The sequence below is a fragment of the Penicillium daleae genome (genome assembly GCF_028827525.1).
Source record: "Penicillium daleae strain IBT 16125 chromosome Unknown utg000007l_segment0_segment0, whole genome shotgun sequence".
NCBI lineage: Eukaryota > Fungi > Ascomycota > Eurotiomycetes > Eurotiales > Aspergillaceae > Penicillium > Penicillium daleae.
The window spans coordinates 1587393-1604095 of record NW_026623155.1 but is presented as its reverse complement, the minus strand read 5'-3'; the positions used below and the strand labels follow the sequence as shown (position 1 = coordinate 1604095).

The window sequence follows — 16703 nt, the reverse complement described above, 5'->3', positions numbered from 1 at the left end:
CCTTCAGCTATGCAGCATGATCGTGCGTCATATTTCTTGATATAGTACACGTCTTTTTGTCATAATATATTTCCAAATTGACCAATAAAATCCCCAACAAGTACAGAAGCACGCACATCTAGATTCAGTTCATTATATACCGTTAAAATTTGTCATTGACGCTCTCATCCCAGAGCCTCTTAAAACCGCCTCGTGCGCTCCCCCCGCCAGAACCCCATCAGCTCGCCGTTTTCCCGAGCCCAGTCCCGCACATTATCCACCAAGGCCTTCGCCATTCCCTTGTTCTTCGCCTTGCCGTCGGACGGACCGCGGCTGTGGCCGAGTCCGGACGAGGTATGCTCGCCGGTGGCATATTCAGATCCCATGCTAGGCAGGACATTGTCGCCCGCACTGAGACTGACAAACAGCGCAAAGGGAACCAACCAGACACACAGTCCAAAGTATGAGGCCACCTCGGAGAAAGAGGGCATAGCTTCGTAGTCGATCTGGTACGGCTGGCGCCAGTTACCCTCGTTGCGCCGGGACGCGGGGAACGGCTTCGAAAAGTGGCGGAACCATAGCCAGTGGTTGAGAAGGACCAGCACGCAGGAAAGAATGAAGAGTGGATCGGTCAACTTGACAATTGGGAAGCGGCGCAGGTTGCTGGCGTAGACTAGATGGGAGAGGATGCTGAGGATGGATAGCGAGATCGGGAAGCGATCGATTAGTACGAGGAGGACTTGGATGCCGATGATGATGTATATGAGGCGGTTGAGGAGTCGGCGGGCGAGGACGGTGTGTTCCTCTACGAGCTCGGAGAGGTAGTATAGGCCCGATGCTGGAGTCGTGTTAGTCCCGTTCTTCGTGATCTCGTGGAGCTGGTTGATTTGGAGCTTGCGGGTGGAGCTTACCGATGGCTAGGGTGAGAAAGGCAAAGCCGACTATCACCCCCAAGTATCCTACCAGAGGTAGGATCCACATAATGAAGGGTAGATTTGTGGAATGGCTGAGGTGGAAGTTGAAGAAACGGAGAGCTGCGGAGAGCTGGGATGGAAAGCGAAAGGTGTCGCGAACCCGCCCATGACGCTCCCGGAAAACAAATGCCTGATCGCTCAGGCGTCCACTCCGCTCTCAAAAAAATAATTATCTCGACCCTCCGCTTTCATTTCTTATCTTGAATTTTTGGGACTTTGTCCACCCACAGCCACCATGTCGCGCCCCGAGGATATCCTGTACGTTGACACTAGCCTTATACACTTGGTGTCATCTTTGATCTGACTAACCTGCCGTGTACAGCCCGCCCGATCTCTTCTACAACGACAATGAGTCCCGCAAGTATACGACCTCGTCGCGTATCCGGAATATCCAGGCCGACATGACCCACCGCGCCCTCGAGCTCCTCGACCTGAAATCTCCCTCCTTGATCCTCGACATCGGCTGTGGCTCCGGTCTATCAGGCGAAATGTTGTCCGAAGTTGCTCCCGAAGATGGCGGGCCACACACCTGGGTGGGCATGGACATTGCCCCCAGCATGCTGGATGTGGCCCTGCAACGCGAAGTCGAGGGCGATCTCTTCCTTGCAGACATTGGTCAGGGAGTCCCCTTCCGACCTGGTACATTCGACGCAGCCATTAGTATCAGTGCGATCCAGTGGCTGTGTAATGCGGAGACCAGCGACGTGAGCCCCGAGGGCCGTCTGAAGCGCTTTTTCGAGGGTCTATACGCGAGTCTGCGCCGCGGCGGACGGGCTGTTTGCCAGTTCTATCCTAAGAATGATATTCAGCGGAGCATGATTAGCGGTGCGGCTATCAAGGCTGGATTCGGTGCTGGTATGCTGGAGGATGATCCTGGCACTAAGAACAGCAAGCTCTACCTGGTTTTGACTGTCGGCGGTGGCGGTTTGCACGGTGATATTACTGGTGTTGTCAATGGTATGGATGACGTGGATGTTCTTGATGCCCGGAGGAAGGCTGCGGAGGTGAACAGTGCGCGGAACCCGTCTAGGAAGGGTGATAAGGCTTGGATCATGAAGAAGAAGGAGCAGATGCAGAGGAAGGGCAAGGTTGTCAAGGCTAATTCAAAGTATACGGGTCGCAAGAGACGTATCGCCTTCTGATTGCTCTTGGCCTGCCTTTGCAATCCTTTTCTCTCTTCCCGGGTGGTTACCTCGATCACCCAGCTGGCCTGTGCCTCTTCGGAGTGTGTGGCCACGCAAAAATGTTCTGTGATACCCTTTTCTTTCCAGCCGATAACGATACCCTCCACATGTGGACAATGAGGCAAGGGTCTGACGATTGCCCACTCCTTGGCCTGGTTCTCCCTCGGGAGATTCACATACTGCGACCAGTCCAGAGCGAGTACTTCTAGTCCATTTGATCATTGGATCTATGGATCTACTATCTCGCCTCGGCCAAGGTCGGCCACTTTTGCCGGAAGTTTACGACTCCCAGTCTTTCTCCATCTACTCAAAAGTTTCTTGTGTTGGTGCTATTTAGTACCGAGTCATGTTTACGGCCTAAAACGTTCTAGAGCAATACAATCATCTGACGAGTCCATTAAATGTCTTGTAAGCAGTATTGAAAAGGGTAGAAGTCTCGAAGCGAGAAGCACACTTGCAGTGAGAATCTGAAGAAGAGTGATAAAGTGTAGATTAACTGCATCACGAAAGCTCCACGCATCCATACTAGCCAAAGTAGGCCTATCTAGCTCGTCCATATCTGACGCAGTTGTCAATGGGTGGTTCGCAACAGTGCCGCACCCTGGAACGGCTGCTCGGGCCTAAATTAGAATAGTTTGGTCATGGTTTTACATATTGGGCTAAGTGTACCACCAGTGAGGAAGGAGGCTATCATTATTCAGTCATGCACATAGCATGCCTTATTTCCAAATAGCTATTCAATGTGCAAGTTTGTCTAACTTTGTCGTAGTCAGCTTTCGTCCTACTGCTAAAATCAGCCTCTTTCACAATTGTTATACAAGACAACTCTCTAATCACTCGTTATCATGGCTTGCACACTTGACAAGCCCCTCAACAAGCAGCCGCCGAGGCACAAAACAAAAGAGGAAGTGGATTTGATGAAATCCGGGGATCTAGCTGCCCTGCAAAAATTCCGGGCGTCACTTTGGTTCGAAGACGAAGATAAAATCATACCACGCGCCATGAAACTACTTCAAAAAGAATAGAATGTTCGAAAATTCGATCAGTACGTGGCAGCACTCGAGAAAAAGATCGCGAGATCTCAGAAAAAACCCGACATTCAAGAAATGAAGGATTCACTTCACGAACAAAAAGTTGAGCTATGGTTCAGCGAACGAGGATGGTACGCGGCGAGGGCTTCGATACCAGAGGGTCCGTTTCTACGGGGAATGGAATTAACCCGTTCCGATCCAGCATGGTACATGAATGAGATACTCGTTCAGGATTGCGCTGATCGAGGAGGTTGTTGTGGAAGAGATTGTGGGTGCTGTCTAAGTCGTGTTAGTCCATTAAAGGGGAGGCTTTCGGCCGGCCATTGCACCGTGAAGTGTTTGTGTTGCGAAGAGTCTCGGGGGTTTGAATTGGCGCATCACGGGGGAAAGGAGCTAATGAAGCGTTTTGAGCTTGGCCCTGATACGGACTATTCATATCGGATGGTACTTGGCTCGTTACAGGGGCTTGGGCTTGATCCGGACGAGGCTATTGATGTTAAGTCTATCGAGGAGTTTTCATCTACGAAGACTGAAGTGACCGAGTCTTGGGAGGAATGCGAGGCAGGGTGAATCAGGACGGTATGAGGCGGGGGTAGGTTTTCTAACACTTTCAATCGCTATTATAGCTACACTCTTCTTGCTAGTATGAAACATTATGAACTTGCTATTGGTATTGATTGTAGAATATTGAACCCTCTTCCTTGGCGACACGTGGGTGCGGCTGGCCGCATGGGTGCCCGAAAGATTGAATTAATTTAGTAGGATATATACTGGATAGATATACACTGTAGTTATTTTGGGCTTGAGAAGTCCTGACGCATCCGTAACTTAGAAGTCGCAATCAGGTGGTGGGTGCCCAGTAGTGTTGTGCTAGACCACCTATACCGATATCACATCATGAAGCTTAAAAAAGTCTGTAAGATTGTGAAAGAAGCTGATACATGTAACTACAAACACCCATTCGTAAAATCCAAGATAAATCACCGAAGTAAAAAACATCAGCAAAAAGCACAGCCAAACTGTGAAATCTCCCATACCGGGAGTCGAACCCGGGCCTACCCGGACCTGTCTAGGGAAAGCTTGTTGACTTTTGCCTATAGGGTGAAAGCGGGTGATCCTAACCGCTGGACTATATGGGAAAGGTTGATGAAAGGGAACAAAATCAATGGTCCAAGTACAGACGAGACGTAAAAGCATAAAACCATAGACTGTTTCCTAACCTTACTTCCTTCCCACACCGAGAATTACCATGGAAGCCAAAAAATAATGAATTGAATGAATAAACTAACTGGTTTTCAGGCGCTAATCTCCCATACCGATGAACTTCCCACCAACAAGAAAGGCCTGAGTAGGGCGAAGGGTGGTCCTGATCGGTGGATCATGTCGGAAAGGTTAATGATAATAAGACAGAACAATCAGTGACTAAGGAAGTCTCTACGTCTATGCAAAGGAAGCAACCAATAGTTACATAGAATTATTCGGTCAACCTAGAGATCTCCGAGAGAGAGAGGGGGGGAGGAAGGGAGAAAAAGGCCTCTTATAAGCCAAGGACAGGCCAATGGCGCAGGGCATCCATAAACAAAAATTTCCTGCGGAAAGACTTTGGCTCATATAATCATAGAGTAGTAGTAGTACCTTCGTTAAAAAGAATAAATGGTTATCTTCCGCAGTGAGAGGGCTGCCATGGAAGCTGAAAAAATTAAATGGTTTGGAAATTGAACTTCCCATACCGGGAGTCGAACCCGGGCCTACCCGGTATTTCTCCAAGTCGAAGGTGTTGTCACGTTTCGACTATTCAGGGTGAAAGCGGGTGATCCTGACCGCTGGACCATATGGGAAAGGAACGGAAGATTGGGCAATTTATCGCTATATGAGGAGCTGATCCTTTATCAAGACTGAGCTGTATTGAGGACAATACAAGAGTGCAGCGAATCTCTTCTTTGTCAATCAGACCATTCTCATCTTATCCGCCTGGTCCCTCTATTATTACTTGACACTTCCCTAGCATCTCTGATTCCCTCTTACTACCACCTCTAGTGTCGCTAGGGCAACTCTGGTCGGTTGATAGAGGATGCGTAAGACTGAGAAAGAAATTCAAATGGTCGAATGAGATTTTTATATAGAGAGGGATGATCCGCCTCGGATCCCCAAGTCTCACTCACTGATCTCCCTCTTGCTTCGCGAGCCTAAGTGACTCTTTCGCTTCAGCGAGTTTTTCGATTCGCATGAACAGAGGATCTCGAGAAAAGTAGTACTGGGGAAGCCTGGGATAATCTCTAAGGTCAACCCCCCTCTTCTTGAACGATTTCCATAGTTTAGACAACCCGGGAACCGTGATCATTGGAATCATAGCATTCGTCGGCCTAAAGCGACTGATTGCCTGGCACTTCGGACATTTATGTATTTGGAGAACAAATTTCGGTTCCGCGTGGAAGGTCCACCTTGGGCGCGTGCAAACCTCTATCGCGCGACACTTGCTGCATCGAGTCTCCACAGTCCTAGGAAGGTCCGTAAATTCCTCAGGTAGGCGAAGAAAGTACCACTGCCAAGACGTTTCCTTGTCGGCTAGAGGAAGGAGATCGGTACGGAGGGGTTGGACATGCTTCTGGAACGGGTCGAACGGTATAAGTTGAACATGCATCTTGGGACATCCGGGAAGGCCACAAGTTTTCTCCAAACTCCATGTAACATAGTAGGTTATGTCGCCTTTCGCGTAATAGGCAAAAGAATCGTCGAGAACTCTTCTTCCACACCCTAAACATTTCCGAGGAACAATGTTCTGTGGAGGGGCGTGCATGACAAGGAGAAGGTCGACGCTCGGTCTTCTTGGGCGTGAGATCTTCTGACCATACGCAAAAAGAACACGGAAAGCGAGGGTAACAATGCTGAAACGTTGGGGATCTCCTCTAATATGAAGGAGATAAAACGCTCGTTCGAGGTCTTGTCGGGAGGAAATTGGTTGTCTATCGACCCGGAGACCTTCTTGGTCGCCGAGGAATAGAACAAGCTCCTCGGGGAGTTCATCCCATCCAGAAATGTCCGTCCAATCATGCTCGTCCAAGTTGGAGAACAAATCCTGGATCATGCTTGGGATTCTAGTAGCTAGAGTCCTTGTCGTGTCCATGGCGTCAGGGATGAAACTGGCAGACAGCTCCAAGAGTCTGTCCCAGAATTGAGATATGGACTCGAGACGGCAGAGCCTCTGTCCCACGTTAGTCTCTTAAAAAAACACGAGATATTTGGTCAAAGAAGACTCTTCATTACCTGAACTTCATTCACTGAAAGGTCTGGTTCGGTTTGGGGGTTTGAGATAGCATTTGAGCTCCACAATGCGCGAAAATTGTCTATCGTAGCGAGCTCTTCTTGATCGGCTGCTGAGGTAGCCAAGGGAGAAAGCTTGCTTTCAGTCCTAAGAGGAATTTCTGGGAAAACAGCTCTAAGCTGTGCTCGAGCTTCCCCGCGCATCTTTTCTCTTCTTGCCCTCCTGTCACCTGTCTCTTTGAATTTGGTGAGAAGTCCAGGGCCATACTCATAGAAATGAGGCTCAATCTCTATATTCCCGAGAAGAGATGCTACCTTTAGCTTTAGGTCTTGGACCCTCCCATTGCGACTTCTGAATTCTTGGGCTCTCTCGGTCGTGCTCTTCACATATGCGTAGGATTGGGGGTGTCTCACAAACAGCAGAAAGCGTTTGAGTGACTTTTGATCATTTGAAAACTCGAGGTGTAAAGTAACGTCTCTGTATTCTCCCCAAAGTGTCAATTGTTGAAGGTTGCACAGAGTCTGCATTCGTTGATGGACTCTAAAGCCCCAGCACACTTCCACAACGGCCCTCATTGCATGTCGAAGTGCAGATATGAATCGGACGTATATATCACAAAGATCTTTAGGATAGAATTTATCAACATGTTCACTGTCTTCTCTCCTGGCGAAATGGTCGAAGAAGAGCGAATTTTCCGTGTTGAACCCAGCCCTATTGATTTGTGCCATGGACGGGTTGGACATGTTATACATCGCTGTGGCATATGGGTCTGCAACACAAAAGGTTGGATTAAACATGTGGCAAGCCACCAATGCGTCTAAGGACCCATGGGGTGGTAACATGAATTCATGGGGCCTATCAACGCCGCGGGATCTCCACCACCGTCCCTCATCAGCCACGAGCTTTTCAAAGGCCTCGTTCAGGTCCCAGGCGGTGGAATGTTCTCGTGGGTTCGTAGCTAGTCCCATATCAATATCATCTGACGAAGTTGGAGTAGACCGACCATGGACTAATACTGGTAGGTTTTGGAGTCGAGCTCCCGAATGAATGGCAGGAGATCATTGAGCCTGGAAAGCTCATCTGCGCTCAAATGCCGGCCAGGGTCTTCTAACCAAAGATCGCCAAAGAGTCGAAAATCATAATTCTGCGTTGGCCTGCGTTGTAATTTTGTCGAACTGAGCATCGTTGTACCAAGCTTTTGGGATTGAGACGGTTCTCTGAATACCGTGTGACCTCTTAGGAGCAGGCTGAGGGGAGAAAGTAAGATAAAGTACGCGAGGCGTTTTTACTGATTTCAACGGCAGAGACCCATACTTAGCCACATAGTTAACTGCCGACAACCTGAAAAATTAGGCTACCAATAGACGATATAACATAATAACGCACGAGGAATTTGAAATTTTCGCCACCTACACTAAACGAGAGACAATCAAAGGCCTAATATTATCTTATAGTATCGAAGAATTCACTAGCCTAGTTAGAGCTACCGTAGCGACTGGGGCTATATCATTATTCTCAATTGAGGCTACCGCTATGATGTAGAGAGAGGTAGAGGGAGAGAGGTAGAGAGAGAGAGAGAGAGGGAGAGAGAGAGAGAGAGAGAAGAGCGCGAGAGAGAGAGAAATGCAGAGAAAGAGGGAGAGATTTAGGGGTATTCGAAAGCAGACTGACTTGGCTCATTCGGATGTTACAGTAGATGCATGATTAATGAACTATTTGCTCTAAGCGGTCTTAAAGACGATATGAAAAAACCACTTGCGTGAAGGTGGCCACTATCAACCGCCGTACCCATACCCATGCGTGTTGATAGTTCGACCATGTGATGGCCATCCATCATTTTCCCATTGCCTTGATTCAAGCCTACTGTGGAAAGGTGAAATTAATATGGTGTGACTAGGAGTTCATACTTCTTGTCTCATTGCTTGATGACGATGCAGGATACCCGCTAGGCCAAAAATGCTTCATGAGCGACATTTTCAGACTATACGGTTATATGTGGAGTCTCTCAACATTGCTTAATGTGGGTTATGCAGCCGACGAATAGCCACTAGGGTGTCCATGTTGAGTCATTTGAACAAACAAGGCGATTGATTCATGGATGAACTGTGAATTCATGGGATTCAGGGCAGAGTTGAATATGTGTAAAAGTTTACCCTATGGGGAAAAAAAAATGTTGGAGTTGTCCATAATGGAATATTTTGTAAAACCTCTCACGCGAGAGCTGTGGACATGAGCTTAGAAATAATGCATTGTTCGTTGTAGATTCCAGCTACTATTTCTGATTGATATCTTTCCTTGGCCTTTTTCCAAAACATAAGCAGATAGCAAAGATCTTTATGGCCAATTGACAAAAGAGTGTTCGCCATAGAAAGGTCCCATAATTTCCCGATCCTCAAGTTCCTTTCCCCCGATAGTGTTCACGACAATGAATAGAATTGGTATCAATGGATGAATTGATGTGTTTGATACCGCAGGACTCCGAGAGTGCCGAAGCACATAGAACTCTGTATCAATAATTAGTTTAATGAGTGGTAATAAACTGCAAAAGATCATGATGTTTCTTACCTTTACTCCTCGTCGTTCATAGCAGTAATAGCCTCAGCAAGGGCATCAGCAGAGCGCTTAACCTCCTCAACAGCCTCGGCAGTGCGCTTGACCTTGACGCAGCCCTGGCCGGGATGGGCGCACCACTTCTGAAGAGCGGCGGGGTGAGCCTCAGCCATGGCCTCGGCGAGAGCATCAGCGGAGCGCTTGACCTCGGTGGTGACATCGGCAGTGCGCTTCATCATGTAGCAGCCCTGGCCGGGGTGAGCACACCACTTCTGAGCAACGGGCTCAGGCTCGGCCTCAGCGGAGCGCTTGGCGCAGCCCTGGCCGGGGTGACCGCACCACTTCTGCATAGTACGACCAGGAGCAGCGTTGGCAGTGGTGGCGGCCATGAGGGCAATGGCAATGGAGAGGAACTTCATGTTGAAGGATGTGTAAGAGAGTGAATTTGAAGAAGATTTGGTTTGAAATGAAAGTCTTTTTGGGTTGTTGGTTGGAAGATTGCTGGACGAAGATCGTTGGATGATGATCGTGAATTAGGAGCAGACCATGGCCAGGGGAGGAGGAGGGCTTTATAAGTCCTCCAGAACGAGGAGGATATCCTGCCTCGTCGTCGTCCATCGACTAGGTTGCTGTCTGGATCAAAGGATGGAAGACATCTTATTGACACCCCGATTAGGAAATCAGGTTGTCGAGCCTCAATAGCAACCGAACTTGGAGGCCGCCACCGCTCGTTTGAAGTTCTTTGTGCCTGAGTCAAGGGAACGAAGATGATCTGTCACGTTCTGCAAATATCGTGCCTGGATGCGTCACCGGGGAGCTTGACTGAAGGCAAGACTTGATGGACTCGTTGGCGTGGAGAAGACATACTTGGAAAGGAGCCAATCAGGATGAGACTGGCGGTTGGCCTCGATAGCCCAGTCCCTTTGTTTGCCAGTTCTGCCATATATTTCGAGGCACCTGCCTTTTCCTAAAGTGTAGTTGAATAAGAAGCGCCACAAAGCCAATTGTGGAGATCAGAAGGAAACGCACTTCCTAAAGAGGTGTTGAATAGAACAAATGGGTGACTGGATTTCATTGTTTGATCAGAAGGCGGGTTGCCCGATAAGATCGGGCCGCCACCAGCCGCAAAAAGGACAGTCGCACGTCGCCAGTCGCGCCAGGTCCGATGCCGAGCCCATCCGGGGGTCCTTTTTTTCCGTCCCTTCACGGTTAGCCTCCTCTTCTGATCCTTTCCTCCGTCCCCTCTCACCCCGTTTTTTGGCCTCGTCCACACCACCACTCCCAATCCTTCCCTCTCCCCTCTTTTGCCCGTGTCAAAGAATTCGTGAATTCGAAAAAAAGATGTTCTCTCGCACGGCCCAGCCTGCCCGGGTACGTCGTCCAATCCCTATTCCTGTCCTCCTCGTGGGCGCATTTCCTTGGCTAACCGAATTCAGACTCTGCTTCGCAGTGCCTCCGTGGCTCCCTCCTTCGGTCGCTCCATTCCTGCGAGAAGTACGCTCATCGACCCTTCGAGAACGCGCTCGTCAGTTTCAATTGGTGCAATGCATGGCTAACACTGGTTTTTTCATTCGCGATTAGCTTTCGCTTCCGTGCAGTCGGACATCTTCAAGCCTACCAAGTATGGTGGCAAGTACACGGTCACTCTGATTCCCGGTATGCCCTCGTCGCAGAGCTCCCCGATTCTCCGCGAAGATCTTGTCATCGCGCGCTACAATCACCGGAAATACTGACCAGTCGCTAGGTGACGGAATTGGTGCTGAGGTCGCGGAGTCGGTCAAGACCATCTTCAAGGCTGACAACGTCCCCATCGAGTGGGAGCAGGTCGACGTTAGCGGTGTGGACACTGGCAACAAGCACTCCGAGGAGCTGTTCCGTGAGTCGCTGGCCTCGCTCAAGCGCAACAAGCTCGGTCTGAAGGGTATCCTGCACACTCCCGTCGAACGGTCCGGCCACCAGTCCTTCAACGTCGCTCTCCGTCAGGAGCTGGACATCTACGCCTCGATCTCTTTGATCAAGAACATCCCCGGCTACGAGACCCGCCACAAGAATGTCGACCTGTGCATCATCCGTGAGAACACCGAGGGTGAGTACTCTGGCCTCGAGCACCAGTCTGTCCAGGGTGTCGTCGAGTCCCTCAAGATCATCACCCGCGCCAAGTCCGAGCGCATCGCCAAGTTCGCCTTCAGCTTCGCCCTCGCCAACAACCGCAAGAAGATTACCTGCATTCACAAGGCCAACATCATGAAGCTGGCCGACGGTCTCTTCCGCAGCACCTTCCACAAGGTCGCTGAGGACTACCCTACCCTGGAGGTCAACGACATGATTGTCGACAACGCCTCCATGCAGGCTGTCTCCCGCCCCCAGCAGTTCGATGTCATGGTCATGCCTAACCTGTACGGTGGTATCCTCTCCAACATCGCTGCCGCCCTTGTCGGTGGTCCCGGTGTCGTTCCCGGCTGCAACATGGGCCGTGACGTTGCCGTCTTCGAGCCCGGCTGCCGTCACGTCGGTCTCGACATCAAGGGCAAGGACCAGGCCAACCCCAGCGCTCTGATCCTTTCTGGTTCCATGCTGCTCCGCCACCTGGGTCTTGATGACCACGCCAACCGCATCTCCAAGGCTGTCTACGATGTGATTGGTGAGGGGTAAGTGATCCTCATATCCATCTTTTGCAATATCCTTTGTTTACTGACCATCACTACAGCAAGACTCGCACTCGCGATATGGGTGGTCAGGCTACCACCCACGAGTTCACCCGGGCCGTTCTGGACAAGATGGAGTCGTCTCTGTAAATTTGAACCCCGTCGCCTCCCACGTCCCTTACTGCTACGACTGGGGACCCTCCTCACCGGCTCACCTGCGGTGGATCCTGCAGCATCTGGGCCGGCTGGAATGATTCCCAATTATGTATTATCTTTCTTTCTATTTAGCTCGCGATGTCCCCCTGGCAAGTTATAGCAATAGACATTTTTGTTTTCAGATCTTGCGATCTTTTTGGTCGGTTTTCGTTGGTGTCGTGATATACAAAGGCCATATTTCTTGAGACTGATCAAGTAGGTTCATGGAGAGGTACTTGGGCTTTGGCTACAATCATGACTGCTCTTCCACATCACCGCCACGATATTCAGGTCGAGTAATAAACTTGCCGACAACTAGCAGGATGATTGAGAAATAGCACCATATATAAGCCAGCCATAGTATAACAATCTTCTGGTATCACATAGAACATGCCTCATGAGTGGAGATGCCTCCCAAACTAGGACCCAAAACTATATACCACAAAAAGTATTCACATAACCCGAAACACATCCATCAAATCATAGTACCATGCAAAACACAAACCCCATCCCCAACAACCCCCCTCCTCAATTCGGACACAACCACTGCGGCGTCTGAACCCCCGCACAACCATGCATCCGCGAATACCTCGTCCGCTCCTCAAACAGCCCATACTGCGACTCCATCGATCCCGGCCCAACCTCCCACCACTGCTGACTCTTATACACGGGATCCGTAGACGCAGCGTACGGTTCACCGGTGGAAGGTTCCTTCGGCAACGCCGGGCTCATCGCGTTCGTGGATGAAGGTGTACCTGCATAGCCGGATACCATGTACGGCTCCGCGCCTTTATCGTCCATTGAGTCGTCCATCTCGGTGTCTTGAGATTGGGTGGGTTGTCCGTGGATAGCGTAGAGCTGCCACGTTTGGATCAGACGTTGTTGCTGCTCGGTGTCTGCGTGTCTGATGAGGTCGAGTTGGGCCGGGGTGAGGGTGTTTGGGTCGATGCCATGTTGGAGGAGGAGCGAGGTGAGGGCTTGGTCTTGGGTTGAGGTTGCTAGTGTGGGGATGGAAGGAGGGGCTACGTGGGACGAGTGGTGGTAGTGCTGGGTGATGCTGTAGGAAATGGGTTGTTGGGAGGAGGTTGGAGCGGGAGTTGAGTTTGTGGGTTGTGGGGGGATGTGTTGATGCTGCTCCATGGACATTTGGCGGTCGAAGAGGGCTGATAGTTCGTCTTGGAGTTTGTTGTTGCTTTCGGAGACAGAGAGACCGCACTAGATAGAGAGAGGAGGGTTTTTATTGTCAGGCACTGTTGTTTATTTGAGTATTCTGGATGTAGGATTTAGTGGACTAAGGTACCTGTGCACAGTGGGGGTTTTCGATGAAGGCGGCTAGGGAGAGGGAGATGTCGGATATGTGGCTGCAGAATGGGCACTGGTGTAGGATGGAGGATGACATGATGGTGGTTTAGATGAACAGAGAGGTGAGAAGAGAGGTGGAATAGAACGAGTCGGAAGAGTGGAAGGAAAATTATGGAGGGATTATGGTCAATATCAACGGGAATCTGGAATATCAATGTGCTGGAAAAGGGGGAACTAGGTTTGGATCCTAGTCAAAGGTGGAAGGTTGATAGTTATGGTTCGGCACTGCTTAGCAAGTAGAGAAGAGTCCAGCAAGAAGAAGATAGGGTGGGATAGAGTATCAAGTCAATAGCAGAGAGAAGAAATAATGACGAAGAATATCCCCCGCCTGACCCCGCGATGCCCAAGCAGGAAATTCAGGAGTTGGGCCGCACCGCGAAGTCATTAGTCAGGGGAACTTATGATTTGTAGAGAGGAATGAGTACCGTGTAGAATAAACATGAAAAGCGAGAATAGAATTTATTGTACACGAGTAAGAAACGAAGTATATCTCAAAAAGTTGACCCGAAGTAGAAAGTATGATGTAAGTCTACAAAATAGTTAACTAGCCAGTTGGGGAACTGACAAACGTCCATGATTGTGTACTTCGTAAAAGTACTTCGCCCTCCCGTACTTTGTAAGTTATACTTTCGCTGCAGTTATACTTTCCCTAGTTAGTTACTGTCTGTTGGTCCTCCTTTACTGTCAGCCAACTCCGCCCAATGTTGATCCGGGTCATGTGACCCAGGCAGCCCCCGTGACGCAGCTTCCAGCCCCGAACTGGAAGCTCTCTCCATCGCGTCGACTTCTCCCAAACAGCTTTCATTCTTCCCACCCGTTGACGTCTCGGATCCAGGAAGACATCCCTTTACACTACACACTACCATCATCATGGTATGTCCGCCCAAACCATTGTCCCCTCCCCCCATCCCGATCATCCACAACTAGCTAATCACACCGCGGACAGACGTCAATCGGCACGGGTTACGATCTTTCCAACTCGGTCTTCTCGCCAGATGGCCGGAATTTCCAGGTACGGCTACTCTTTTGCACGGCTGGCCCTCAACGATGGGCTCCTTGCAAGCTTCCTCCATCTGACCCTCCCGCTCTCTCTACAGGTCGAGTACGCCGTAAAGGCAGTCGAGAACGGCGGCACAGCTATCGGCATTCGATGCAAGGACGGCGTCGTCTTGGCCGTGGAGAAAATCATCAGCAGCAAACTCCTCAAGCCCGGGGCGAATAAGAGAATTGCGACCGTTGATCGCCACGTCGGCATTGTGAGATATATCCCTTCCCGCAAGAGAGGGCACCGTCGCTGTCGCTGTGCTTACTTCTTGAATTCCTATCTCTGCAAGAAACTCTGGGTCACACTCGATGCTAATTTCCTGGGCGTCTAGGTATCGGCTGGTCTTGTCCCCGATGGTCGTCATTTCGTTTCCCGCGCTCGCGACGAAGCCTCCTCGTGGAGAGCTACATACAAGGGTCCCATCCCGACTTCTGCACTCGCTAATCGTCTCGGCGGTTACGTACAAGCATACACCCTCTACTCCAGTGTACGGCCATTCGGTGTGACCTCCATTGTTGGTGGATGGGATAGCGAGGCCGAGCTACCGGTCGATGGCCAGGTTGGCTCTGGACCGAAGTCGGGTGCTGGTGGAAAGATCGAGGGTGCCAAGGCTGGCGGACCTGGTCTATACATGATTGAGCCTAGTGGATTGTACTGGGTATGTACAGCTCAGGATTTCTATTCCTGGTTAATATTCCTACGGCGGGATATATGCTAACAGATTTGGTGTACAGGGATATTATGGTGCTGCCACCGGCAAGGGACGGCAGGCGGCCAAGGCTGAATTGGAGAAGTTAGACCTTAGCTCGGGGAAACTTTCTCTGATGGAGGGTGTGAAAGAGGCCGCTCGTATTATCTACGTTGCGCACGAGGATAGCAAGGACAAGGAGTTTGAGTTGGAGATGTCCTGGATTAGCTCGCTCGATGGTCCTACCAAGGGTCGGCACGAGGAGGTACCCAAGGAGATTCTGGAAGAAGCCGAAAAGGCTGCGCGACGGGCACTGGACGAGGATGAAGAGGAGGAGGATAAGGGTGCAGGGGAGCAGATGGAAGAGTAAACGAGGAGTAATAGAACCAGCGCAACGAGCAAGAAACCCTACACCTGCGGAACGAATTTCACATCCTTCAATTTTAATCTGCTGGCTTTCTGGCCAAATACCATATACTCTCGAGCAAGGAAGTAAATCTGTCAAAAACACATGCATCCTCCACAAGCCCAAGAAGCCATATCTCCCCTGCAAGTCTTCTTCCCAATTTACAAAATCTTCCCCTCCGACCAATCCCGCCTCTTAACACCCAACTCAACAGCCGCACTCCCCCAATCCTCTCCATGATTATGCATCCCACTACTCCCAAGCCCAGCCCTCTCCAGCCCCTGCTCCTCCGTCAACACAGTCAAAAGACCAAAAATAACAGGAACCCCCGTATCAAGCTGCACCCGCATCAGCCCATGGCTGACCGCGTCCGCGATGTACTCGAAGTGCATGGTCGCGCCCTTGATCAGCACGCCGATGGCGATGATCGCGTCGAAGGGCTTCTTGGGGGTTGTGGTGGTGGTTGATTTGGCGAGGTCCGTTGTTGAGGAGGAGAGGAGGTCCGTGGCGCTGATGCCTTCGCCCGTGTTGCTGGCTTGCACTTGGGACGCGGCGTAGAGGCTGGTGCGGAGGGCGAGTGTGTTGGTTAGCTTGGGCTCAGACTGCTCCCGAGGTATAGACAGCCCATCGTGCGAGGGCAAGAGTGGAATAGGGAATGCGGTAAAGGTGTGGGTGGAGTGTGTATAGAAGGCCAGACATACCGCTGCACACCAATGGGCAACTCGTAGCTACCAGGGACAGTCTGGATAGTGATGTTTTCCTCCTTCACACCCGCAGCGAACAAGCTCTTCTTCGCGCCGGCGACGAGCTTCTCAATGATAGCCGTGTTCCAGCGGGCGTGCACAATAGCAATGCGGAGATCAGAGCCTAACAAATACACGTTGTTCTCATTAGTTTCCAGGATCGCATCTTGGAACGATTGTCCAATCTCGGAGGGGACCGGATGGACTCGTGGCGCGGGGTTCTGTACTTACCATCGAAGGTCTCTGCAGCTCCGGGGCCTTTGATGGTGGTCATTTTTGCGGAATTGAATAACGATCGGGATTTGCTGGGGGGTTATTGATAGGATCACAGGTAATTATATTTGAATGGCTTGGGGATTTTGGTGGTTGAGGAGGACGGAAGCATCGAGGAGATGAGGTCCCGCATTCGAGAGTCACTGGTGCCGGGGCGGGGGAGGGCGGAATGGAATGTCAACGCCGAATACGGCAAAATCATAGTGAAGCTCTGGTCTGCGGGCTACGAGCAACACAGCATATACTCTATCATATCTGTTTAGTATTTCAACTTGACATTGGCCAGTTCCAATGGCTCTATATTTGTTTTATTAAAGCTTACATTGTTACATTCTGATCTTAATACGACGAAACAAAAGTGGCACA

General features: G+C 50.4%; 8 protein-coding genes across 8 annotated transcripts; 3 read left to right on the top strand and 5 right to left on the bottom strand.

Annotated features, from left to right (window-relative positions):
- Window positions 1-179: 179 nt before the first annotated feature.
- On the bottom strand, window positions 180-960 carry N7458_007739 (uncharacterized protein; the record flags this gene model as incomplete). The annotated part of the gene is made up of 2 exons (XM_056911121.1): window positions 180-817; window positions 891-960. 2 exons carry the CDS (start codon window positions 958-960, stop codon window positions 180-182), a joined length of 708 nt encoding a protein of 235 aa, XP_056763947.1.
- Window positions 961-1188: 228 nt separating this feature from the next.
- N7458_007738 (18S rRNA methyltransferase BUD23) lies at window positions 1189-2095 on the top strand (the record flags this gene model as incomplete). The annotated part of the gene is made up of 2 exons (XM_056911120.1): window positions 1189-1211; window positions 1276-2095. The coding sequence occupies 2 exons, from the start codon at window positions 1189-1191 to the stop codon at window positions 2093-2095; spliced, it is 843 nt and encodes a 280-aa protein (XP_056763946.1).
- A 3231-nt stretch (window positions 2096-5326) lies between these two features.
- On the bottom strand, window positions 5327-7398 carry N7458_007737 (uncharacterized protein; the record flags this gene model as incomplete). Its single annotated transcript, XM_056911119.1, has 2 exons — window positions 5327-6370; window positions 6433-7398. 2 exons carry the CDS (start codon window positions 7396-7398, stop codon window positions 5327-5329), a joined length of 2010 nt encoding a protein of 669 aa, XP_056763945.1.
- Window positions 7399-8997: 1599 nt separating this feature from the next.
- On the bottom strand, window positions 8998-9399 carry N7458_007736 (mating alpha-pheromone PpgA; the record flags this gene model as incomplete). Its single annotated transcript, XM_056911118.1, has 1 exon — window positions 8998-9399. One exon carries the CDS (start codon window positions 9397-9399, stop codon window positions 8998-9000), a length of 402 nt encoding a protein of 133 aa, XP_056763944.1.
- Window positions 9400-10321: 922 nt separating this feature from the next.
- N7458_007735 (isocitrate dehydrogenase (NAD(+)) IDH1) lies at window positions 10322-11829 on the top strand (the record flags this gene model as incomplete). Its single annotated transcript, XM_056911117.1, has 5 exons — window positions 10322-10351; window positions 10417-10474; window positions 10562-10636; window positions 10725-11628; window positions 11688-11829. The coding sequence occupies 5 exons, from the start codon at window positions 10322-10324 to the stop codon at window positions 11773-11775; spliced, it is 1155 nt and encodes a 384-aa protein (XP_056763943.1). The 3' UTR covers window positions 11776-11829.
- Window positions 11830-12348: 519 nt separating this feature from the next.
- N7458_007734 (uncharacterized protein) lies at window positions 12349-13219 on the bottom strand (the record flags this gene model as incomplete). Its single annotated transcript, XM_056911116.1, has 2 exons — window positions 12349-13035; window positions 13121-13219. 2 exons carry the CDS (start codon window positions 13217-13219, stop codon window positions 12349-12351), a joined length of 786 nt encoding a protein of 261 aa, XP_056763942.1.
- An 833-nt stretch (window positions 13220-14052) lies between these two features.
- N7458_007733 (proteasome core particle subunit alpha 7) lies at window positions 14053-15285 on the top strand (the record flags this gene model as incomplete). The annotated part of the gene is made up of 5 exons (XM_056911115.1): window positions 14053-14055; window positions 14129-14194; window positions 14280-14438; window positions 14559-14885; window positions 14962-15285. The coding sequence occupies 5 exons, from the start codon at window positions 14053-14055 to the stop codon at window positions 15283-15285; spliced, it is 879 nt and encodes a 292-aa protein (XP_056763941.1).
- Window positions 15286-15482: 197 nt separating this feature from the next.
- On the bottom strand, window positions 15483-16338 carry N7458_007732 (lumazine synthase RIB4; the record flags this gene model as incomplete). The annotated part of the gene is made up of 3 exons (XM_056911114.1): window positions 15483-15882; window positions 16023-16188; window positions 16296-16338. 3 exons carry the CDS (start codon window positions 16336-16338, stop codon window positions 15483-15485), a joined length of 609 nt encoding a protein of 202 aa, XP_056763940.1.
- Between the last annotated feature and the right edge of the window lie 365 nt (window positions 16339-16703).